The sequence below is a fragment of the Mauremys mutica genome, chromosome 4, assembly GCF_020497125.1.
Source record: "Mauremys mutica isolate MM-2020 ecotype Southern chromosome 4, ASM2049712v1, whole genome shotgun sequence".
Lineage (NCBI taxonomy): Eukaryota > Metazoa > Chordata > Testudines > Geoemydidae > Mauremys > Mauremys mutica.
Genome location: NC_059075.1, coordinates 158,023,048 through 158,047,647, shown reverse-complemented (window position 1 = coordinate 158,047,647; position 24,600 = coordinate 158,023,048). Strand labels below are relative to the sequence as shown.

At 50.4% G+C, this 24,600-nt stretch overlaps 1 protein-coding gene across 1 annotated transcript; it reads right to left on the bottom strand.

Annotated features, from left to right (window-relative positions):
• Nucleotides 1-1,324: 1,324 nt before the first annotated feature.
• LOC123369175 (interferon-induced very large GTPase 1-like) lies at nt 1,325-24,249 on the bottom strand. Its single transcript, XM_045014535.1, has 4 exons — nt 24,030-24,249; nt 22,873-23,157; nt 6,793-6,855; nt 1,325-6,404 (listed from the first exon to the last, which is right to left on the bottom strand). The coding sequence occupies exons 1-4, from the start codon at nt 24,247-24,249 to the stop codon at nt 1,711-1,713; spliced, it is 5,262 nt and encodes a 1,753-aa protein (XP_044870470.1). The 3' UTR covers nt 1,325-1,710.
• Nucleotides 24,250-24,600: the final 351 nt, after the last annotated feature.

Genomic DNA, 24,600 nt, shown 5'->3' with positions numbered 1-24,600 from the left:
AGTTATGTAACCAAAAAAAATCTGTTTATCATTTTTTCAGTGCAAATATTTGTAATAAAAAATAATAATATAAAGTGAGTGCTGTGCACTTTGTATTCTGTGTTGTAACTGAAATCAATATGGAAAATGTAGAAAAACATCCAAAAATATTTAATAAATTTCAATTTGTATTGTATTGTTATAAGTGCGATTAATTGCAATTAATTTTTTTAATCGCAATACATTTTTTTGAGTTAATCACATGAGTTAACTGCGATTAATTGACAGTCCTAATCAAAACATCTCTATGCTTCACTCTGTCATCCTGACTTTATCTTTAGGAGGGGTCAGTATGTTCTCGTTATCTTTGGGGGAGGTGTTGGTACCGTATTTGGTATCAGGGTGTTCTGGTACCACCCTTCTGGAGTTTGTGTGAGTGTCCTGTGTCTAGTACTTCTCAGGAACGTGTGTGTTTTTGCAATGCCAGCCCTGTTCTTGCCAGATTCTGTGAACTTGCAAGCAGTCATGTTCTGTAGCAGGGCCTGCCTTTTGTTCACTTTGCTTTATATCAGCAAAGCTTGCCCACTACTTTAGCTTAGGCCTCAGGCCTCATACCAGGCCTCTTGTCTCAGGACCTCTCTTTCTACTATAATATGGTTACTCAGAATTCAAGTATATTAGTTTTTGTTTTAAATTACCTTTTCTTCCACCATTCACTTCTTGTAAGCTTCTTGGAAGAAGTCAGTTTGAGGAGAGATTTTAAAGAATTGAGGGAGGTGGTCTGGCAAACAGCCATTGTATTTTCTCTCTATTTTGTTTTAATAAAATAGTAGCATGATGAGAGATATCAGAATGGCACAGAAAATATCAACAACTTTAATCAACAGCCTCAATCGCCATATGGGTAGGACAGTACAACTGTCAACAGACAAGAATTATTGCACTCAGAAATTTAAAAATCTATTTTGTACACTAATCAGAAGAACTGTAATACTATACTTAATCTACAATATCCTACATCTTCAGCACATTCAAGCAGTTTAGGAAATAAAACCAAATAATTCTTAGTATTTTCCCTATAAATAATAATACCACCTAATTCATATAATGCTTTACAGCAGATCTCAAAGTGCTTTACAAAGGAGGTCAGTATCATTATCCCCATTTTACAGATGGAGAAACTGAGGCATGGGGCAGGTAAGTGACTTGCCATGGTTACCCAGCAGGTCAGTGGCAGATAGTGTGTTCCTGAATGTGCTCTATTAGCTCACGAAAGCTCATGCTAAAATAAATTTGTTAGTCTTTAAGGTGCCACAAGTACTCCTGTTTTTATTCAAAGAGCAACTCCCAGCTGGGACCACTTCAGTACGGTGTCCCAGAGCTCGGGTATCTTCATCTTTCTTTTCTGCCAGTCCCAGAAAACAATAATTTATTAGCAGATAAGCACATATAACATATTTTCTGGTTATCAAATTCCTCTGGATTAAATCAGCAGCAAAAGTCATTTATTGATTCCTTCATATACTTCTCCACCATTAATTTTACCCACCAGACATTTCTGCGTGCATAATAGTTAGAAGGCAATGTCTCTACAAGAATGATACTTTTTCTCTTATTTACTATAATTTATTAGCTGTATGACTGTAGTGCTGAGATGCTTGACACTCCATTGTGCTTGGTTCTGTACAAACATGTACGATGGCACAGTCTCTGTCCTGAGGAGTTTGCAATTTACTTCATGTTAAAAACTCCCTTCATGCTCTCCAGTGCCTGCTCCTTGGTTATTTTCCCCCAGTTTTCTGGGAGATCGGCTGGTTTAGCCTTATATTTTCTAGCAAACTGGTGATTGAACTCCTTAAACACAAACTTCCAGTAATCAGAAGCCTCAATGCTGGAATCTGGCTGAATGCGCCAGTCTGGGTAATAGCGATGGTAATCTTTATAAGGATGATATTTCCCTTCTGCATCTCGATGTCTGAATTCAGCATTGGAAACAACATCAGAGGAGCATAAAGAATACTCCAGTCTTTCTGTTGACAGATCCCTCAATTTCGCCAGTCCTTGTGGTCGATGTATAGATGCAAAGTGCTCCTTATGAGCCATCCCTCCTGCTTCACAGGGGACTTTACAGAATGGACACTGCTTTCCACAGCCAAACACTTTTCTGAACAGTTCATCCTGGGGCTTGATTTGAAGCACTGACAGTTTCTTCTCTGTGTTCACAGCTTTAAATTCTGATGATAGGTTCAGCTCCAGCACAGAAAGAAAGACTTCAATGTCTTCAGAAAACTGCTTAATATTAGCTGTGTTTTGAAAGAGGATCATTTCCAAACTGTCCTTGCAGATGACTAAGTCACTCTGTAACTCCCTGCAGAAGTTTGCTACAAAGTCAGAGATTGTACTTTCTCTTTCATCTCTTGAGTTTTTAAGAACCTCTGTGATTTTCTTTATGATTATGGAGAGAATTTCTTTTTCCAATGCTTCTAAATCTTCTTTCTTTTTGTAGTGATATAAAATGTCTTTCCATATCTCTGACTTGACAAAATCTTCATAATTATTAATGTATTTTACATAGTTGTCAAAGTCCATCTCTTCTAGCAGTTTCTTCAGCAAATAAAACTGGAAGAAAGTCCTGCTGCTGTATTCAATAGACTGCCCATTTCCAAGAATGTCATCCATTATTTTGATTCCAAGTCTGTTTTTAACGTAGTCCAGTAGGGCTGGTTTGAGACACTGCTCACAGAAATCCCTAGCTCTCTGCTGGCTGGCATCCTTTTCCAAGTAAAGATCTCTAAATATGGAGAAATACTGAGGTTTAAATTTCTCTAGACGTTGAATAGGGTCATTTTCTTTGATGAAATCATCATGCATTTTCTGGAATGCATGAGCTGCATGTCCCAAAATGTGAAGCTTCAGGTCAACTTCAAAACTGTAGCTAGTGCAAAGTTGTTCCACCTCTTCCTTTTTCAATCTCTCATCAATTATATGTATCAGTTCTCTGCAGTATGTTTCATCATAGTCTACTTTGGAATTAACCTTTTCTTCAACATAACTGCAGCACTTGTCCTTTAAAGAGATCACAAGTTTTTCAGTGTTAGTCCTACAGTTATGAATGAACAATTCATCTCTGGCTTTGGTCCGTGAAAAGTTAAAGTGCTCCTTTCTTATTGTGAAAGATTTAATTCCACAGTTCATCAAGGGTCCAGCTTTCTGAAGCATCTGATTGATTGCACTTCCTCGTGTGCTCATACTCTGCTTCAGTTGTTTCTGCATATCTTGATGAATTTGAAGTTGCTTTGAAGGGCTGAAATCTAAACTGAACAATGTGTTACTCCACATTGTTTCAAATTCTGTTTCAAGATCCATATTGCTTAATCTACTGTTTCTATTTCTACAGTCTTCCAGAAGGCTCACAACCTTTCCTTCTATTGTTTTCCTGTACTTCGCCTGGATGTTGTCTATTTTGTGCCTGCCTTTTTGAATAACAATTGCTTCCTCACACTTGCTAAATAAATAACATTCCAGTTCATTCTTCAGGCCTTTTGTGCTTTTGATAAAATCTTCTCTGTACTTTTCTATCAGGTGCAAGTTTTTAACTCCACTTTCAAAATATTTTTCTAAACACTCTAAAATCCTCTTTTCCCCACACAGCAGTTTACTGTGCGTCTCCAATTTTAAATGATTAAGATTTAGTTCATTAGGTAGCTGGTTCTGAATCGCAGTTTCTTGGTCACATATCCAGAGATGCATCTCCTTGCGGAGCTCCCACTCCCACTCCGAATACCTCAGACACAGCTGGTTATAGGCCTCGGCTACCAGGCTGTTTCTGAAGCTGAAGATGAAGTTCTCATGTTTCACACCATTCCACAGGCTCTTCACCCACTCAATAAACTGGGGGATGTCCTTGAGGTTTCTGTTAGGTGACCGGCTTCTTGTATATTGAAGCAAGTATTTCTTTAGCTTAGAAACTCTCTCACTGTATCCCATGTTCACTGGAGCCATGGGCGGGACTCCATGCCAGAGGCCAGGGATGTACCAGTTGTGCTCTTCAAGATTATAATCCATGATATCAGAAAATGTCAGTTCCTTGGGTTGTTTTTCCATCCTCGCTGCAGCTTTGGTCATTTCATTGAGATGTTCCAGGAGATGTTTCCTGTCCCTCATGTTTTGTTCATGGGCAGACACGTCACTGACGTTCTGATGCACAAACTGGCAGTTGGGTTTGTGCCCTGTTTCCTCCATCCTGAGAAAGGCGTGGACCACGATTTGCAGAATGTCCTTCATTTCAGTGGCATTCTCCATGGCCATGTTAACGATCGTTATGTCGCTTAACCCAACCACCAGTGTGGCCAACTTATTGTCATGTTCATAGCTGTCCTCAAGTTTGGCCAGTTCAGGGGCTTTCAAGCCTTCTGTGTCTATCACCAGAATAAAGTCATAGCCAAGTTCTGGCCTTAAAGTCTCTGCAACTTTAATGAGTGACATGAAGGCCCCTCGCGTACATCGGCCACTGCTCACTGCAAACTGCAGGCCGAACATGGTATTGAGGAGAGTGGATTTGCCAGTGCTCTGTACGCCCAGAACTGTTAGAACCAGCATTTTGGACCTTCCCCCCAGCTTGGCATGGAGCTCTGTCAGAACATCTGTCACCCACTGCAGTGGGATGTTGGATGCGTCTCCATCGATCAGCTCCATAGGAAACCCATCTAGCATAAGGTCAGCGGCTATGCCTGGGAGATTGGTGTATTTCCTTTCACTTTCTGTCATTTTGCCTTCCTTAAACATTGACTGTTCAGCCTCATAAAACTGCCCCAACTCCCGCATGAAATGCTCCACCCCTAAGGAACTGGCTGAAAATAATTGATCTACTTTTGCTAGCTGTTGTGGGTTATCTGTTGCCTGACATTTCTCTTTATACAGATTTCGAAGTGTAGAAAGATTACACCTAGTAATGTGATCCAGTCTAAATTTAATTCCTTTTAGGAAGTAGTGTTTTTCCATTTGAGGTAGATTCCCTGTTCCATCAAGGAATTTAATTAAACCTTCAGAAAAGTCACAGTTATTCTGCTCTGTACGCAGTTTCAACAATTTTTCCTGAAGCTGAGATTTATATTTCTCAGGTGGCACATCCATCTGCTTTTTCATTCGACAAAGTTCTTTTTCCACTTTAGCCAAATTTTTCCATGTGTCTCCTTGGAGTTTCAGCATTTCTCTTTTATACTCAGCCACATCTTTTATTTCTCCAGTGATTTCTTCAATACACGCGTTTGCATGTTGACATTCCTCACAATCCTCGTCTACCTGGATTCCTAGTTCACGAGCTATTACAGCCATATCTTCCATGTTCACTTGCTTATGAGAAAAGCTCAATATATTCCCTATAATAGATTGCAGCCTCTTCACAAACTCTGCCTTATTGCTGGTCTTATCTTTCACCAGTAGTTGTGACTTGCTCAGTTTCAGCAAGGAAGTTAATGTATTTAGGGACCCCAGAGTTTCACTGGAATTCCCAGATTGGTTGTTGAGGATGAAGTAATATTTTGTTGATTCCTTGAGTGATGATAGTAGTTCATACTCTCGCTCACTGATGCAGTCAGCGAATATGAACACGGCTGAGGAGACCTCTGCCAGGAAACTGAACTGCAGCCGGTGGCACTCAATGTCTCCTCGCAGGTTAATAACTGCAATGGGCTCCTGGAAAGGATCCGAACTCTCCCTCCCACCGGGGAAATACCAGGAGATCTCTACCAACCCCTCTGCGATGTCCCGAGGGACGTTCCCAGACTCCATGTCCTGATGGATGAAGAAATCGTGCTGCTGCTGGGGGGGGCTGAGGACCTTGTTAAGGATTTTGGACTTGGACAAGCTGCATCTCCCCAGCCGCACGAAGGAAACAGTTGGCACTGACGTGAGCACCAGGCTCTCCTCCCTGAACCCCCGGCTCTCTGCCAGGTTATGAGGTGTCCACTTCCTCACGATGTCCCTCATGGCCCACAGCATAAGCATGCACTTGGGGGTATCAAGAGCAGGGAGCAGCAGGGGGAGGGCAAATTGGCACATCGACATTTTGAACAGGATCTCCCGCTGCAAGAACCTGTCTGAGCAGCACAGAACGGCGCAGAGAACATCCAGGGGGTTTGCACACACGTTGGAGTCTATTTTCTCAAAAGGAATAACATTGTTCCCTGTGTCCTGTTCTTCTTCATCCTCTGGTGCAGCGGGTCCCAGCCTTGTGCTTCTCGCCATCATATTCAGAGCCATGACCTTCCTCAGAAAATGCCATGGGATCTCTCCTAACGCTTGACAATTACCGTCTCTTAATATTTCTGGGTTAATTTCTAGTACATTGCTCAGTGTGAGCTTCTTGGCCTGGTATTTCTCCATTTTCAGGTGCTCTAGGAATTCCTGAAGTGATTTCCCTTTTCCTGCAGAAAGGGAGAGAAATATCAACACACATGCAATGATGTTTTATTCTCCATCCAATTGTCTTTTCCCAAAGGTTTCTGTTGTTTCCTAGCCACCCAGGGACCTCCTAGGATGGATAAAATACAAGATCTCTACAATGAGCTCAAGCTCTAATTTTTGACATACTGCAAGAAGGGTTCATCTCCTACGCTTAAGATCAATATTGCCAAAACAGAACTCCTAATGTCCCCCACAAGCCCACTCCCTCATTCTTGATCAGCGCTGACACCTGTCAGTCAGGCCCGTAACCTGGGTGTCATCTTCACCTGGGCCATCTCTCTAGCTCCTCACATCCAGACTGCATCTCGTGGTCTGCTACAATATGGCATTCTGCTCTAGGGTACTTACTGTCAGACTCTGCCTGCAGGAGAACTTCCTCCTCCTCCTTTTTAATCTGGTCTCCTTGAGGAACTGAAATTGAGAACATTTTCCTGAGTCAGAGCTCTATCAACCCAATACTCTATGGCACATTACATGCTGTATGACATAGATTCAAGGATTCAGAGATGTCAAGGCCAGAAGGGACCATGTGATCATTTAGTCTGGCCCCTATATAGCACAGCCCAGAGACCTGCCCTACAATAATTCCCAGAGCAGAGCTTTTAGAAAAAAACCCAAACCTTGATTTAAAAATTGCCAGTGATGGAGAATCCACCATGTCCCTTGGGAAATTGTTCCAATGGTTAATTCCCCTTGCCTTATTTCCAGTCTGAATTTGTCTAGCTGTAGATAAAGCTCTGTATTAAACATCTTCACATAACTTTCATATGACTTTGTATTATGCCTCTTCGTATAACCCTGTATTAAGCTATTTTCATACAACTTTGTATCAAGTCCTTTGATATAGGAACGTTCTATCAGATCCCCATGTAGAAAAACGTACAGAGAACTTTGTGTTAAGCCTGGGATAATGTTATAGCCCCTAAGGACAGTTACAGTAGAAGAAAAATGTCTTTTTGCTCAGAGTAGAATAAGATCTTCCCCCCACTCCCTTAATCAATTGCCCTGTTGAATGAACGAGGTGACTGAGCAAGGGGGCAAGGCAGCAGCTGCACCCCTTGGCGAGGGGCTGGGAGCCAGACCCCAGGACAGTGAGACCTGTCAAGTGGGCTCGTTAACGAGGAGCAGAGACACTGACGGCCACGGGGGTTAGAAGTCAGCACCTGCCAGTGCAATTAGGGGGAACAACTAATTGGTAACAACAGCAAGACTGAGTGTGCTTGTGTGAGTGCATGAGTGTTATATATATATATAATAGGCATATGATAGTGTTGATTGATACATGTATTACCAATAAATGTGGTGCTTTGCATTATTCCCTCTGAAAAGATCCTGTGCAGCACTTTAAGTACAACTGTGGCAAAGTGGGAATATTTTATATTTTATGGGTCCTGTTTGTGCCTCAGTTTCTCCTATGTGCTGCATTGTTGCCCAAGTGGGTGGAAAGGCACTGTTTGTTGTCACGGCAGTTTAGGTGTCACCCAGCTGTCTGGGGCTTGAGCCCCATATCAGTGGAGCACAAAGGCAAATCCAATTTCCCAGACATTGACACTTACCAACCAATGACCCAGAGGGATTTGGGATTTCCCTACCTTTCCACAGGGAGGCTGAGCAACATCCCCCAGTTGGAGAACAAAGGACTGGGAGATGTGAGGTGGGGGAGTTGGCTGCCGGAAGGAGTCTGGGCTCTCACCTGGTGTCTGACAGAGCAGCTCAGACAGAGCTTGACCCAAGGCCCAAGGGGTTCACTATAGCTTAGCTAGGCTCTGGGCTAACCAGAATGGGCGATGCTTTAACCCTCAGTTCTCTGTATCACCCTAAGGACTTTCTAGGCTATGTTCCAGTTAATGAATAAACCCAACTGTTTGCAGTGACATTCACACAACTCTGTCAAACACTGGGGAGGTGCATTAATCCCTGAGGAGTGGACAATTCTCCCTCAGGGTCTGTCTCAGTTAGACCCACTGAATGCTGAACGGAGCTCACAGTGTGAAGCAGGGTGGCTGTAGGCCCAGAGGTCCAGTCTAAGGCCTGGTCTACACTAGGACTTTAATTCGAATTTAGCAGCGTTAATTCGAACTAACCGCTCAACCGTCCACACCAGGAAGCCATTTAATTCGAACTAGAGGGCTCTTTAGTTCGAATTTGGTACTCCACCCCGACAGGTGGAGTAGCGCTAAATTCGACATGGCTAGCTCGAATTAGGCTAGGTGTGGATGCTAATCGAACTTAGTAGCTCCGGGAGCTATCCCACAGTGCACCACTCTGTTGACGCTCTGGACAGCAGTCTGAGCTTCGATGCTCTGAGCAGCCACACAGGAAACGACCCGGGAAAATTTGAATTCATTTTCCTGTCTGGACAGTTAGAATCTCATTTCGTGGTTGGACATCGGGGCGAGCTCAGCAGCACCGGCAGCAATGCAGAGCTCTCCAGCAGAGGAGTTCATGTAATCTCTGAATAGAAAGAGGGACCCGGCATAGACTGACCGGGAACTCTTGGATCTGATCGGTGTGTGGGGCGAGGAGTCTGTGCTTTCGGAGCTGCGCTCCAACAAACGGAATGCAAAGACCTACGAGAAGGTCTCCAAAGCCATGAGAGACAGAGGATACAGGCGGGATGCAACGCAGCGCCGAGTGAAAATCAAGGACCCAGACCAGGCTACCAAAAAATCAAAGCGGCAAACGGACGCTACGGAGCCTGCCACCACTGCCCCACCAGTGACCATGGACTCTGACGATGGGACAGTGTCGACGGCCAGTTCCTCGGCGATGTTCACGGACGGGGAAGATGAGGAAGGGTTTCTGGAGGACGAGGCAGGCGACAGCGCTTACAACGCTGGTTTCCCCGGGATCTCTTCATCACCGTCACAGAGATCCCCCAACAACCCTCCCCGGCCATTAACCCGGACCCTGAATCAGGGGAAGGATCACTCGGTAAGCGCTTTAACCATGGAAACTTTTATTCTTAATATAACAGGAAGCTGAAGTGTGTGAAAAGGAGGTCTCTCTATATATGGGGATAGAACAGAAATCCTCCTGGGAGATCTCCACGAAGCTCTCCTGGAGGTAATCTAAAAGCCTCCGCAGGAGGTTCCTGGGGAGAGCTGCCTTATTGGGTGCTCCGTGGTAGCACACTTTTCCACGCCAGGCTTTCAAGAGGTACTCAGGGAGCACTGCCTCCCCGAGCACGGCTGCATCGGGCCCTGGTTTGTGCTAGCTTTCACGCATCATGCGCTCTCTATCTCCTTCAGTGACCCTCCTCAGGGTGATCTCGCTCGGAGACTCCTGCATCTAATTAGGGTAATTACTGTAATTTTACGCCTGGTCCAAAGTATTTTTAAGAAAACTACGGACAGACGGCATAGCACAGACTCAGCACGCAGCTGCGTGACGAGCGTAACGGAAAGCCAAAGAATATAATGGACGCTCATGGAGGGAGGGGGGAATGAGGACGCAAGGTATCCCACAGTTCCTGCTGTCTCCGAAAAGTATTTGCATTCTTGGATGAGCTCCAAATGCTTCTAGGGTCAAACACAGTGTCTGCGGTGGGTCAGGGCATAGCTCGGCAATTTACGCACCCGCCCCACCCACCACCAGAAGTGAAAACAATCCTCTGTTGACTCTTTTACATGTCACCCTATCTTTACTGAATGCTGCAGATAGACGCGATGGTGCAGCACTCAACACCAACATCTTTGCTCCCCCCACGCTATGGATGGCTGATGGTACAAAATGACTGGTATCCGTCCTCATCATCAGCCTATTGGCACATGGGGCAGTGCAAAAGGGCTGGTAACCATGCCGACTAGTATCAGTAAGGTCGATCAAGGGCGCCTGTCCCTAATTTTTGATGGCTGATGGTACAATATGGCTGGTAACCGTCCTCATCATTGCAACAGGGGGCTGAGCTCCATCAGCCCCCACCCTTCATTGTAAATAAAAGATTCAATTGCCCCTGGACTAGCAGAGGGATGATGGGCTCCTTCATCCACACTCGTTAATGTCCTGCCTGGACTATCATTGCAGCTGGAGGCTTCCTTCCACTCATTTCTCACAAACAAGTCACTGTGTCTTATTCCTGCATTCTTTATTACTTCATCACACAAGTGGGGGGACAATGGTATAGTAGCCCAGGAAGGCTGGGGTAAGAACGGAATGAACAGGTGGTGTTGCAGGAGCACCCCCTGTGAATAGCATACAGCTCATAATTTATGCAGGATCGGACACAGAGCGGCTGTGCTCTCTGGTTCTATGATACAGTGGTTCTCTAGTACACTTGCCCATAATCTAGGCAGGACTGATTCTATTTTTAGATACCAAAAAGGAGGGATTGACTCAGGGAGTCATTCCCAATTTTTGCTTTTGCGCCCCTGGCTGCTCGGCCAGGGGCACTTATGACAGCACCAAATGGTGCAGTGCAAAAGGACAGGTAACCATGCCCATCTTATTACCATCTTATTACCAATTTATGGTATGGTTGATGGTACAATATGGCTGGTAACCATCTCTGCTGTCATGCAAAAGCAAAAGCATGCTGCTGTGTAGCGCTGCTGGCCCGCCTCTGTGAGCGGCATCTAGTACACATACGGTGACATACACAAAAGGCAAAACAGTGTCCATGGTTGCCATGCTATGGCGTATGCCAGGGCAATTCTGGGAAAACGGGCTTGAAATGATTGTCTGCCGTTGCTTTCCCGGAGGAAGGAATGACTGGCGACATTTACCCAGAATCCACCGCGAAAATGATTTGTGCCCCAGCAGGCACAGGGGTCTCAACCCAGAATTCACAGAGACAGCCTAGACTCAGTTAATTGTTCGCAAAAATGTATCTTTGCAGAGAATTCACTCCCTGTTTCCCATCTCACAGCTTCCACTGTCTCCAGACCTGCCACAGCATCCCCCTCGCAGAGGCTGGCGAAGATTAGGCGGCAAAAGAAAAAGACAAGGGACAAGATGTTCGAAGAACGTATGGGCTGCTACCTAGCAGAGGCGGACCAGCAGAGCCAGTTGAGGGAGACCGTCTCTCTGTGCCAGCGCTCACACAGCGAACGGGAGGAGAGGTGGCGTGAGGAAGACAAGCAGGCGACTGAAACAATGCTTGGACTACTGAGGGAGCAAACGGACACGCTCAGGCGCCTTGTGGATGTTCTGCAGGACCGCAGAAGGACAGAGCCCCCCTGCAGTGTATCTGCAACCGCCCTCCCCCGCCACAAAGTCCCATACCCCCCTCACCGAAAATAATCAGGAGGAGGGGCGGCCGGGGACGTGAATACTGTCACTGCACCACAGCACAGTGCTCAAGTACCCAAAAGCTCTCAGACCCTACAGTTGCCGAAGTCCTTCACTTCCAGACTCACAGTAGTCCCAATCCCAGTCCCATCCCCTAACTGTCTACTTAATTAATAAAAATGATTTGCTGTTAATTACTGTTTCCGTTATGTTTTTTCAAAGAAGACTGTGTTCGAATGGGGGGCGTGGGGAAGGGGGTAGTTAATTGCATAGGACAGTCACCTTTCCCAGGGTACAGACACGGGGGCAGGATCAGCAGCGGGTCACACACACGGTGCAGTCAGTAGGCAACCTGGTCGGTTTTTGGAGGTGGTTTCCAGGATCTGTGTGGGCGGGGGAGATGTGACTTTGCAGCGGGGGAGGGCGGTTACAGATCTTATACAGCGGTCCTTGTCCTGGACCGCTGAGTCACGCAGCTGAGGAATCTGTATCCGTCCTCCTCCACCACAAGGTCACATATCCGCCCGCACACAGAATTCCATAAAGAGGGATGGCAGGCTCCGTTGAAAGAAGCCTTCCGGCACTGCGGACCGCTCTAGGAGCAGGAGCCTGTCATTCCTTGAGTTTAGAGGTGGTCTTTACATCACCGCACACCCTACCCAGCACAGCCTGCGTCCCAGTTTCAACCCTTTCACGAAAAGTCATGAATAAAGAAACCTTTGTTAAGTAATAATGGGACATGTATTTTATTTTTACACGTGTGCTGGAAGTGGGGGTAACGGGGTGAACGGGGTATGTAACCGAAGAGGAGAGTCAACAGTAACTGGGTAAAGAAACAGGGGCAGGTTCAGCTTCTCTGTAAAGAAACTGAACAGTCACAGGTCACGCTGCTCGCTGGTATTTGAAGAGTTCCTTGTCGCTGTCCCAGGCGCCTGTATAGGGCTTCATGAGCAAGTGCATTAGTGGGAAGGCTGGGTCCCCGAGGATGACTATAGGCATCTGCACATCCACAACAGTTATTTCGTGGTCCGGGAAGAAAGTACCTTCCTGCAGGCGTCTGAGCAGCCCACAGTTCCTGAAAACACACGCATCATGAACCTTGCCCGGCCACCCGACGTTGATGTTTGTAAAACGTCCCCTATGGTCCCCCAGTGCTTGCAGCACCATTGAAAAGTAGCCCAATTTCTCATCAGCTGACTGTGGAAGACGTGGACGATAAAGTGCGAGGAGGAGAAAACGGCGATGATCGCAGCGGGCTCCGTGCTTGCAGTGCTGTGGCGTCCGCGCTGTCACTGACCAGAAAAGTGCATGAACAGATTGCCCGCAGGCGCTTTCACGGAGGGAGGGAGGGAGGTTGTGATTGATGGTTCAATGACAACACTTACCCAAAACCACCCTCGACACATTTCTCCCCCCAGCAGGCATTGGGGGCTCTACCCAGCATTCCGATGGGCAGCGGGGACTGCGGGAACTGTGGGATAGCTTCCCACAGTGCACCGCTTCCAAAGTCGACGCTGGCCCCGTGAATGTGGACTCAGAAATTCGAATTAGTGTATTTAGTATGGATACACAAATTCGACTTCATAAGGTCGAATCCACAAATTCGAACTAAGTTGATTCGAAATAGTCTTGTAGTGTAGACAAGGCCTAAGGAAGCAGTGAAGCCATGTGGCTCACCCTGGAGGAAGAGTGGACACCTGCGGGATCTGGCCCACTGATGGAGTCCTCCTAGAGACTACTGCAATGCTGGGCCATCACACTGATCCTGTGACACTCCAGGACAGTTTCAACTTCCAGATTTTTAACTCTCCTTTCAAAGCACTTTTGCAAATGCACTAAAATCCTGCCCTCCCCACACAACAGTTTACTCTGTGCCTCAGATTTGAAATGATCCAGGATTTAGTTCCTCAGCTAGCTGGTTCTGAACTGTGGTTTCTTGCTCTGGGATACTCAGAGGTGATTGTCCTTGCAGAAATCCTGCTCCCACAGTGAATACTTCAGAGACAGCTGGTTATAAGCTGCAGCTTTTTCATGCAAAGAGTGCTTCATAGAATTCACCTTCCCACTCTGTTTGCAGCAGAGCTTCATCCTCTTCATTTTGGTGCCCGTGTGGAGCTGAAAGTAAGAAATAGTTACGAGCCCAAGTGCCATTAACCCCGTACTGCACAGGATATTTCATGCTGTATCACATCCCTCACACCAAGAACCCTTCACAGCCAGTTAGCCTGTACTGGCAAACACAAGCTATAAACTATAGCTCCAGAGCTCAAGCACCCACAGGGACAGATTAATCTTTTGAGGGCCTGTGACGAAGTGGGACTGGTCTTACTGGGGGCTGGGTACAGATCCTAAGATTCTAGCAGCAAAAGGCCATGCAGCCAAATGCCTGACACTCTGTCTCCTAGCAACGGATGGCCGGGCCCCTCCCTGCAAAGGTGCCTCTAAAGGTGTTGGAGACAAAGGGGTCAGGTGACCTCCTGGCCCGGGAAAGAAGCGGAGGAGAGAGGAGGGGCCGGAGGGGGTTGGGCAGACTGGAGTTGGCTGGGGAACAGAGGGGAAGCAGGGAGAGAGGGCTCTGATCCCCGGGGGGGGCCTGGGAGGCCCCCAAAATGGACCTAGCCGGGGGATCTGGTTATCTGTGCCTGCAAGACCTGTCCTGGACTGTGTTCCTGTCGTCTAAATAAACCTTCTGCTTTACTGGCTGGCTGAGAGTCCTGGTGAATCAGCAGGGAGCCCAGGGGTGCAGGGCCTGACCCCCCTACACTCCGTGACAACTGGTGTTAGCGGTGGGATGACTGCACCCCATGGACGGCGCTTCCTGCAGTAAGTGACTGGGGAGCAGTAAAACGAAGGGGCGATTAACCCCTGGGAGAGTGTGACCAGAGAGAAGGACTTTGCAGTAACAGGGTCCCCCGGGGGATCACAGCGAGCGATCCCAGGGGCGAAGGAGGCTGCAGCTCGACCCTGGCAGAGAGGTGGTGACCTCAAGGACTGGCACACTAGGGGTCCCCCTGGAACCCGTGGGGAGCGGCGAGCACCCCGGCCTGTGAGCGGCCAGCAGGAAGATGTTTGCCACGCAGCGCAAGTGCGACCTGGTGGGGCTGTGCCAGCAGAGGGGGCTGCACTGTGGGAAGCTCACCAAGGCCCAGCTGATTGCCCGGCTGGAGGACGCAGATCGTGTGAATGAACCGATCCCTGTCTCTGAGGGAAGCAGCCGGGCAGATGCAGCGCAGGCACCAGTGCCTGGCCCTGCGGGGAGAGGTGAGGAGGAGCCCAGCGGCTACCGAGGGCACCGTGACCCCCTAGGCCAGCAGGGGATCCTCCCGGCAAAGCTCACCCCCCAGCAGGGGATCGTCCCGGCGACGCTCAGCATCCATGGAGCGCATGCGGCTGGACTGGGAGAGAGAGATAAAACTGAGAGAGCTGGAGGATCATGAGAGACAGAGGGAACATGAGGAGAGACAAAGCCAGCGGGAACTGGAGGAGAAAGAGAGACAAAGACAGCAGGAACGGGCGGAGAAAGAGCGACAGCGTCACCATGAGCTGGCCCTGGCGAGGCTGGGGGGCAGCAGGCCCCGGGCGGCGGTGAGTGAAGGGGGGCCCAGGACTGCGCGGAGCTTTGATAAGTCCATCCTGGCCCCGCGCAAGGAGGGGGAGGACATGGGTGACTTCCTGGGTGCCTTTGAGACGGCCTGCGAGCTGCACCAGGTGGATCCTGCGGACAGGCTGCGGGTTCTCACCCCCTTACTGGACCCCAAGGCCGTGGCATTGTACGGCCAGCTGGGAGAGGAGGAGAAAGGGAACTACGACCCATTCAAGCAGGCCCTGCTGCGCGAGTTTGGGCTGACCCCTGAGATGTACCGGGAGAGGTTCCGGAGTCAGGATAAAACCCCTGAGGTCTCCTATCTGCAGCTGGCCGTCCGCATGGAGGGGTACGCCAGCAAGTGGGCAGATGGGGCCCAGACGACGGGGGACCTGGTTAAACTGCTGGTACTGGAGCAGCTGTATGAGCGGTGCCCATCCGACCTGAGGCTGTGGTTAAGGGACCAAAAGCCGGAGAACCCGCGACATGCAGGGCGGCTGGCTGATGACTATGTGAAGAGCCAGTCGGGGGGTGGCAGGGAGGAGCCCCAAAGGAACAGGCCCGTCGCGACGCCGAGAGAGAGTCATCCTGAGACCTCCCAAAAGGGGAATCGGGAGAACCCCCTCTCAAAGGGAACGGCCAGCGCCAGGGACAACCGACCGGTTCGACGGGACCAACGGCACATGCGCTGCTATCACTGTGGCCAGAGGGGCCACCTGCGGTCCCAGTGCCCCAAACTCCCGGACAAACTGAGCAGACCGACCCCACACCGGGTTAACTGGGTAGAGACTCAGTCGGATGAGGGGCAGCGTTCGCAGGAAAGGGGGGCTGGCCGCGTACCACCTGCGAAGGAGGGAGGGGGACCCCGGGTCGACCCCTCCGAGGGGCTGGATGCTCCCAACCCTGAGTTTTGGGTTTACAGGGTGGGCACAGGGCTGCCCCTCCGGAAAGAGTGCCTTGTTCCCCTGGAGGTAGACGGGAAGGGGGTCACTGGGTACTGGGACACGGGCGCAGAGGTGACGCTGGCCCGGCCCGAGGTTGTGGGCCTAGATCGGATGGTGCCCAACACCTTCCTGACCCTGAGGGGTGTGAGGGGGACCCCATTCAAGGTGCCCGTGGCGAGGGTGCACCTAAAGTGGGGGGACAAGGAGGGCCCCAAAGACGTGGGGGTGCACCCACATTTGCCCAGGGAGGTGTTAATGGGGGGGGGACCTCGAGGTCTGGGCAAGCAACGGCCAGGGTGCCCTGGTCGTGACCCATAGTCAGAGTCGAGGCAGGGCACTGCACCCTGACACCGGGGAAGGTACTCTGCTCGAGGCACCGGACCCTGACCTGGTGGGGAGGAAACGCCCAGGGACAGGGCTCAGAGAGGCTGTGGCCCCAGACCCAGCCGGGGAGAGAGAGCAGATCCCCGCCCCTGCCCCAGCGGCTGAGTACCAGGCCGCGGTGCGGGAAGACCCCTCCCTGCGGAGGATAGGGGACCTGGCCAGCCTCGGGGGGGGACAGATCATGGGACGAGGTGGCCGGAAAAGGTTCCTGTGGGAGAAGGGGCTCCTGTATCGAGAATGGGCTCCCCCAGGGAAGATGGAGTCGGGGGGATCAGGAGGCAGCTGGTGGTACCCCAGGAGTATCGCCACCAGCTGCTGTGCCAGGCCCATGATATTCCCCGCTCAGGGCACCAGGGAGCCTGGCGTACCCAGCAGCGGCTGCTGCAGAACTATTACTGGCCTGGGGTCTTTGCCCATGTCCGGCAGCACTGCCGCTCCTGTGACGTCTGCCAGAGGGGGAGGAAGGCCCGGGACAGGGGGAAGATGGCTGTAAGGCCCGGGCCCCGCCCCGAGGAGCCTGTCCAGAGGGGGGCCAGGGTCAGAAGGGGGGCTCTGAACCGAGAGAGCCCGAATCACAGCCCCCCAGACTGGAACGTGGGGAGAAGGCCCCAGCCCCGCATGCACCCCAGGGGTATTGGGGTGGGGAAAGGGCGCGGGCGGCATAAGGCTTCCCCCCTGCAACCTGCAAGTGCCCCCGAGTCCCTCCCAACCTACAGGGGGGCAGGAAACTGGAATGGCCTGGGGTAACTCTTCCCCCAGAACGGGGGGGACCCTGGGGCCTCTGTGGGAATGTAGGTGGGTTCGAACTTCCCCAGGTCACTGGCTGGAGTGACCCCGCTCAGTTCGGTCTCGAATGGGGGAGAGGTGTGATGAAGTGGGACTGTTCGCACTGGGGGCTGGGTACAGATCCTAAGTTTCTAGCAGCAAAAGGCCATGCAGCCAAATGCCTGACGTTCTGTCGCCTAGCAACTGATGGCCCGGCCCCTCCCTACAAAGGTGCATCTAAAGGTGTGGGAGACAAAGGGGTCAGGTGACCTCCTGGCCCGGGAAAGAAGCGGAGGAGAGAGGAGGGGCCGGAGGGGGTTGGGCAGACTGTTGTTGGCTGGGGAAACAGGGGAGCAGGGACAGGGCTCTGATCCCCGAGGGGGGCTGTGAGGCCCCAAGATGGACCTAACCGGGGGGATCCTGTTGTCTGTGCCTGCAAGACCCTGTCCTGGACTGTGTTCCTGTCGTCTAAATAAACCTTCTGCTTTCCTGGCTGGCTGAGAGTCCTGGTGAATCGGCAGGGAGCCCGGGGGTGCAGGGCCTGACCCCCCTACACTCCGTGACAGGGCCCCAGCACCCAGACCGGGGCCCTGCCCCGTGCTCCACCCGTGCTTTGCATCAAGACCTTGCCCCAGTTGGCCTCTTCTCCACCCAACCCCACCCGCATGTCCCCCCCCAAAGCCTCACCCCCACTCAGCCTCTTCTGCCCCCACCGCCCCAAGGTCTCACCTGCACTCCGCCCTGGGACCCTGCCCTCGCTCGGTCTCTTCCCTCCAGGGTCCCATCTGCTGCTCTCACAGAGGGGAGTGGGTGGAGAGGAGCACCCACCAGCAAAGCCAAAAGTCAGTGCCTGTGCTATAAACTCTGTATCAAAGGGGATAATGGTATCTTTTAAGTATTGTAGTGTCTGTGGAGGTGGTAGCAGAGGTGAGGTAACAGGATGTGACACTCGATACCTTGGGGGAGTGTCCTGGAACCCCTATGCTCCTCATTTGTATATACTGGTGATCTCACATAGAAAGCAGCCTTGTAAGGTATGGGGGAAAGGTGATGATCTGCTGAGAGTCATTTCTCTATCCATAGATGTGTGTCTTTAGTGCATGTGAAGTTATGAGATTGTGTTGTGTGGTTGGCACTGAAACATGCTGTAAGTTGGGGAATCGGCCAGATATTAGCTCCCCAGAGACAACAGCAAGGAAAGTAACCGACGCCCGGGTGGGTGTCGAACCACCATCACCAGCCGTTGTGCAGCCAGGAAGCTAGGATGCAATGACTCCCCTGCATGAGGCCCCACCGGGGGAATTGCTCAGCCTGGCCTGGGGACTCAGCAACGCCCCCAGACAGGCCTGGATGTGTGTGTCCCAAGCACATGGGACTGAGGGTGTAAAACAGACACAGGGGCCCCACGCTGGGCCTTTCTCCTGCCCCCACCTACGCTGCAAGTAAGAAGGACACTCTGAAAACTCCAGCTGAGGGGACTGGGCCAGGTTTCCAGGGTGAAATCTGTGTACTAGGAACTGCAATATCCCGGGGGGGGGGTGGCAGTGTGATGTTATGAGTGTGATATTATATCTCATTGAAAGATGACAGGGCCAGAAAGAGTTAATTAACTCATAGACTGACCTGACCCATTCCTGAGCTTTAGAAACTGGTTAGGAAGATCTGTAAATGACTAGAGCTGTGAAATGCAAGTCTGCATTGTTAGAGGTAGAAGGGGAGATGTTTGCTCAGGTCGTGTGATGTCAGCAAACAAGTCTTGTCTATTGCTATAACTTTAAGTCAAAGATCAAAAAGGAATAGTAACAGTTATGATGATACGTGAGTGAAATAGTATTATTGTCTCTGTGTCTCTTTGAAGGTTGTGCTAACCTGTATCTGAACTGTTTAATGGATAAATTACTCTGTGCTAATTGCCAGGATGTTTGGGAGAAGGAGTTAAGCCTATTGTTTTCTCAGGCCGAAAGGCTGCTGGAAATGTATAAAAACCCTGGGACACAATCCTTCTTCATCTCAGATCTGCTTTGGGTTTCAAGAGGGGGAAACCGTAAGCCACAAGGATTGAGATCCCCAGTCACTGACTGGAGCCAACCTGAACATGGACATTGGACTGTAACCTCTGGACTGTTTCTAAAAGGACTTTTGGTAACTACAAGCTCATCTTTGATGTGTACCTGAACCTCAAGAATTGAATTCAAGTCTGTCTGTAGATTGATCTTTTAACCAACACTCTCTCTCTTTTCTGTTGTAATAAATTTTAGCTTAGTTAATAAGAATTGGCTGTAGCGTGTATTTTGGATAAGATCTAAGTTATAATTGGACCTGGGTGTGTGGCTGATCCTCTGGGGCTGGAAGAACCTTCTCTTTCTATGGTGAGAAGATTTCAGGAACCAGCAGCATCTCTGCCGTGTGCGTCTGGCCAGAGGCCTGGGCTGGGCACGGGACGGAGCTGCGGGGTTTGGATTCGGAGGAACCAGGGAGGTAACACAGAGGCTGTTTGGGGCTGGCTGGTAAATCTCAGTGTTGGAAGATCCACCAGCATCTGGAGTTTGTCTGCCCCGGTCTGTTTGCAGTTCACCCTGATTGAGTAACCCCAGCTGGCTCCCCCGGGCAGCTCCGTCACAGGCAGTCAGGAAGGGGGGGGGGGCAGGGGGCAGTCAGGGGGAGGGGTTGCGGGGGGGTCAGGGGACAGGGAGCTGCATCCCCTCACTCCTGAGTGTGGCTGGAATGTGGTTCCCCCCTCGCTCTGGCCCCACACAAGTGGCTGGCCAGTGCCCGGACCTGAACAATAAACTGTCTCTCTGGACTTCCATGGGTTGTGCTGTGGTGGTTAAATTCCCGGCAGGTTGTGAGGGGCCCTTACCCTGCACCCCCTTGAAGAGGGTCAGCAACCCCAACACCGCGAATGAAGGCATGTGGAGTTACAAGACAGGAAATGCTGCCTGTGGGAGGAGTCCCTTTAATAGGCAGAAGGAAGGTCCCATGGCCCTTGGGGTGATGGAACGTTGGGGGTGGGAAGGTTCCATGGCCATATGGGGTGATGGAACATTGGGGACGGGAAGGTTCTATGGCCCTTGGGGTGATGGAACGTTGGGGACGGGAAGGTTCCATGGCCATATGGGGCGATGGAACATTGGGGACCTGAGGGTTCCATGGCCCTTGGGGTGATAGAACGTTGGGACGGGAAGGTTCCATGGCTCTTGGGATGATCAAAGGATCATAGGACTGGAAGGGACCTCGAGGGGACTCGTGGCAGGACTAAGTATTCTCTAGACCATCCCTGACAGGTGTTTGTGGTGGAACGTTGGGGGAGGGGGGGTGAGTCTTACCAGTGCTGTGCAGAGAGTTGTTGCTGCTTTTGTCTGTCTGAAGTTTGGGGGTTTTTTTTCTTCTCCAGTAAATGAATCCAACCCCTGCCAGGGTCACAGCTAGTAACACAATTACACAGGAAATCAGCCAATTTCCGTAGACAGATCTCTCATTCTCAGTATCACTCTCTTTCATCAACACTGCAAGAGAAAGAATTGGGGAAATTCAAAATACAGACTGCAACTAAACAAAAGACAGGTGGGATCATTCTTAAATGCAAGGGGCTGGAGGACTCCCAAGAGAAAATGTGCCAAACGAATAATGCCCCACAAATATGCTGGGTCCCTGTCCAACTGCAGGCTTGGAGGGGAACTGCCTTCTCTCATCTACCAGCTTGATATGCTCCATCAGCTTGTTAAAGCCACTCACCTGAACAGTGCCTGAGTGGATGCGCCTAACACCGATTCAGTGTGGGCAGAAACCTCTCCTCCATTTCCTTCCCAGGTCCCTCTCATTTACAACACTAGCACCACCTTCCCGCTCTGCACATGGCAGTCTGGGCTCGCTCCCACTCACAGCTCAAATGGATTCTGGTTGCCCCCTACATGGCTATGGAGCAGGTCAGGGGGTCCCAAACCTTCTACTAAGGTGACCCACCAACTGCGTTTTGTCTCTTTTGGTGATCCACCATGACATATGTCCACCCTCTGCCCTGGCACTGCAACCCAAATCCCAGCCCTGTGTGGAAGGGAGACCTTGGGGTAGGGAAGGGGCGTGGGAGTGTTGGAGAGTGAGCCCACCCCACACTAACCCCGCAGAAGTGGCTCCTGTCCTGTGGGGCTGGCTCCCCACTACAGGTGTTACGAGTTGGCTCACGGGGTCACAGCACCACTCAAGTGTGGTCTGGCTGCCCAGCCATCATGAGGGAGGGACAGCTGGGCCAAATCTGAATGGCACTGCAGCCCCGTGCACCAGGCTGCAATGCCTGGAGTGGGGAGTCAGGCTCAGCCTCACAGGACAGGCGCTGCCGCTGTGGGGTGAATGTGGGGGGCTCACTCTCCCACATCAGACTCCGCTCCATGCCAGGAGAAGTGTATGTTTGCCTAGACCAGGGCACAGTGATGGGTTAATCTGGCCCTGGTGACCCATCCAGAACCTTCCTGCAGCCCACTGCTGAGTTGGGCCCCAGGTTTTGGGAAACCCTTGAGTAGGTTATTCTAAACAGCAGATGGAGGGTGGGGCTGCATGAGGCTCATGTTGGAGTCACTGGGGAGCTGCCTCTGCAGCTGCTGTAGGTATTTCTTACTGTCAGGAGCATGTGACATACCCCACACAGAATCACAGAAACGTGGGGCCAGAAGGGACCCCGAGAGGCCATCAAGTCCAGCCCCCTGCACTGAGGCAGGGCCAAATAACCCTAGGCCAGCCCTGACGGGTGTTTGTCCAACTTGTTCTCAGTAACCCTCCAATGACGGAGTCTCCACAACCTCCCCTGGACACCTGTTCCAGGCTGAGCTCCCTGCAGAGCTAGAAACTGTTTCCTGATATTGAACCTAAACCTCCCTGGCTGCAGATGAAGCCCCTTATTGCTTGTCCTGCCATCAGTGGCCATGGAGAACAATTGATCACCATCCTCTTTAGAACAGTCCCTATCATATTTGGACCTATCAGGTCTTCCTTCCCGCCCCCTTCATTGTCTTTTCTCCAGGCTAACCACAGCTCGTGTTTTTAACCCTTCCTCGCAGGTCAGGTTTCAAACCTTTGATCAGTTTTGTTTCTCTCCTCTGGATTCTCTCCAGTGTGTTCCCATCTTTCCTAAAGCGCAGCACCCAGAACGGCCCACAGTCCTGCAGCTGGGGCCTTCCCCGGGCCAAATAGAGCCAGATAATGAACTACCATGATGGTTCATACATAGGACACTCCTGTTATTACACCCCAGGATGATATTAGCCTTTTTCACAACTGCATTGCACTGATGACTCATATTCACTTTGTGACCCACTCTAAGCCCCAGATCCTTTTCAGCCGCACTGTCACCTAGCCAGCGATTCCCCATTTTGTACATATGCATTTGATTTGCACATGATTATGTCTTGATGGAGGTGGGTGAGTCTCAGAAGAAGAGGGGAGGTTTCCATGAGCTAATCAAACAGCTGCAGTCTCCCCCATTTTACCCACTAGAATGGCTATTCTCGTCCGGTTTCCCTAATTACCTACCTAAAATCTTCTCACAGACTTTCGCATGTGACTGTAGGACTTTGAGGGTAACAGTACAGCACAGGCCAGTATTTTCCTGGACTCTAATTGACAGGTTGCTCTGCACCTCGAAGGTCCCCTCACTGGTCCTCAGATGCGCTGTTTGCTCTGAATATTTCAGCTGGTTTCCATTCACCTCTTGCCATGTTATTTCAGCCTCAGGGTATCCACCCTTGGATTTGCACTGGAGAATGATTTCATCCCTGCTCTGGTAGAAGACTGTGAGCTGGGGCTGGGTGTACAGAACTGAAAGGCAGAGAAACAGGTATGAGACAGAGCCCATGGCACAATATCTGTAGCCAAGGGGTGAGATGCCGTTGGGGGGAACCATTTCCAAACCTAGACTGCCACACTTATAGAGCACTGTTATATCTTAGCACGGACACCAGTGCCTCCGGAGTTACAGACTCACTGACTAGACCCACTGCCCCATCTGTGGCCCACCTCAGCTGGTTGAGGTATACAAAGCAGCAACTTGCAGCCCAGTGGACACATTCACTAAGCAGTGTTCTCTGGACTTAGCCTCGTGCTCTGAGGCTCAGCTCGGTAAAGCAGTGCTACAGTTCATGGTTAATTAGAAAGCCCCACCCACGGGCCTCCTGGCGGGCACTACTTGCTAATCTCCCACAAGTGGGAGTGCACAGAGGCCCTTGAAGAAGAAAGAGTAACTGTTGTTCTTTGAGAATCACCTGTGTGCATTCGTACTGTCCCTTCTCCTCCACCTGAGCGCTCTGCAGACCATCAGGACTCTGGCCCAGGAGAAGGAACCAAGGCAATCGGGAGGTGCACTCCCCTTAGGTGGAGCAGGATGCTGATGTCTCCCTCATGTGAGCTCTCTTGCACACCTCCCAATGGGCTTTGCTTTTCAAGGCAGTTCTGCAGCTCGACACCTGGGGAGCCATTTCCTACAGGTGTGAAGGCACAGAGATGACTCTCAAAGAAAACAAATATTGGGAAGTGACCTCTCTTAATGGGCACACTTTATAATTTGGGAGGTGCAGATACCACAGGGATGGGCTCAATATAAGAAACTGTCTGAGGAGTCAGATTGCAGGATTCTCTTGGAAAGCATTGTCAAGATCCTAGTCACTGAGGAGGAGGAGAGAATGTCTCTTTACCTGCAACTTGGAGAATAACATCCCCTGTTGCTCCCTGGTGACTGTCAACTATGATGCATCTGTATTCCCCACTGTCTGAGAGCCTGGCATTGAGGAGAGACAGGGACACCACTCCCTGGCTGATCTCTTGAAAAGACAGCTGAGTTCGACCCTTGAACTCCACAGCCTGGTCCTGCAGCCTGTTGGCCCCATTGTAGTAGCTGTGCACGACAGAGCCCATCTCATCTCTGAAGACGTGCCAGTGGATCCGGAGTTTGTGTCTCTGGAAGAGTGTGGTCACTTTGAATCTGCAGTCGAGAGTGACATTCTCCCCAGCTCTCGAGTGAATTGTTTTCTCAGTCAGAGAAGGGGCAGCTGAGAGAAGGAAGAAGTAACATCACTAGGAATGAAGAAACAACCAGACTGGATCAGCAGGCTAAATCCTTGGCAAATTCAAACCTGAGCAAAGGAATTGCTTTTTCACCCAATACATAATTGGCCTGTGGAACTCACTGCCTCAGGATGTTGTGGAGATCAAGAACTTAACAAGTTTTATAGAGGGGCTGGCTGCATAAATGGATAACAGGAACAC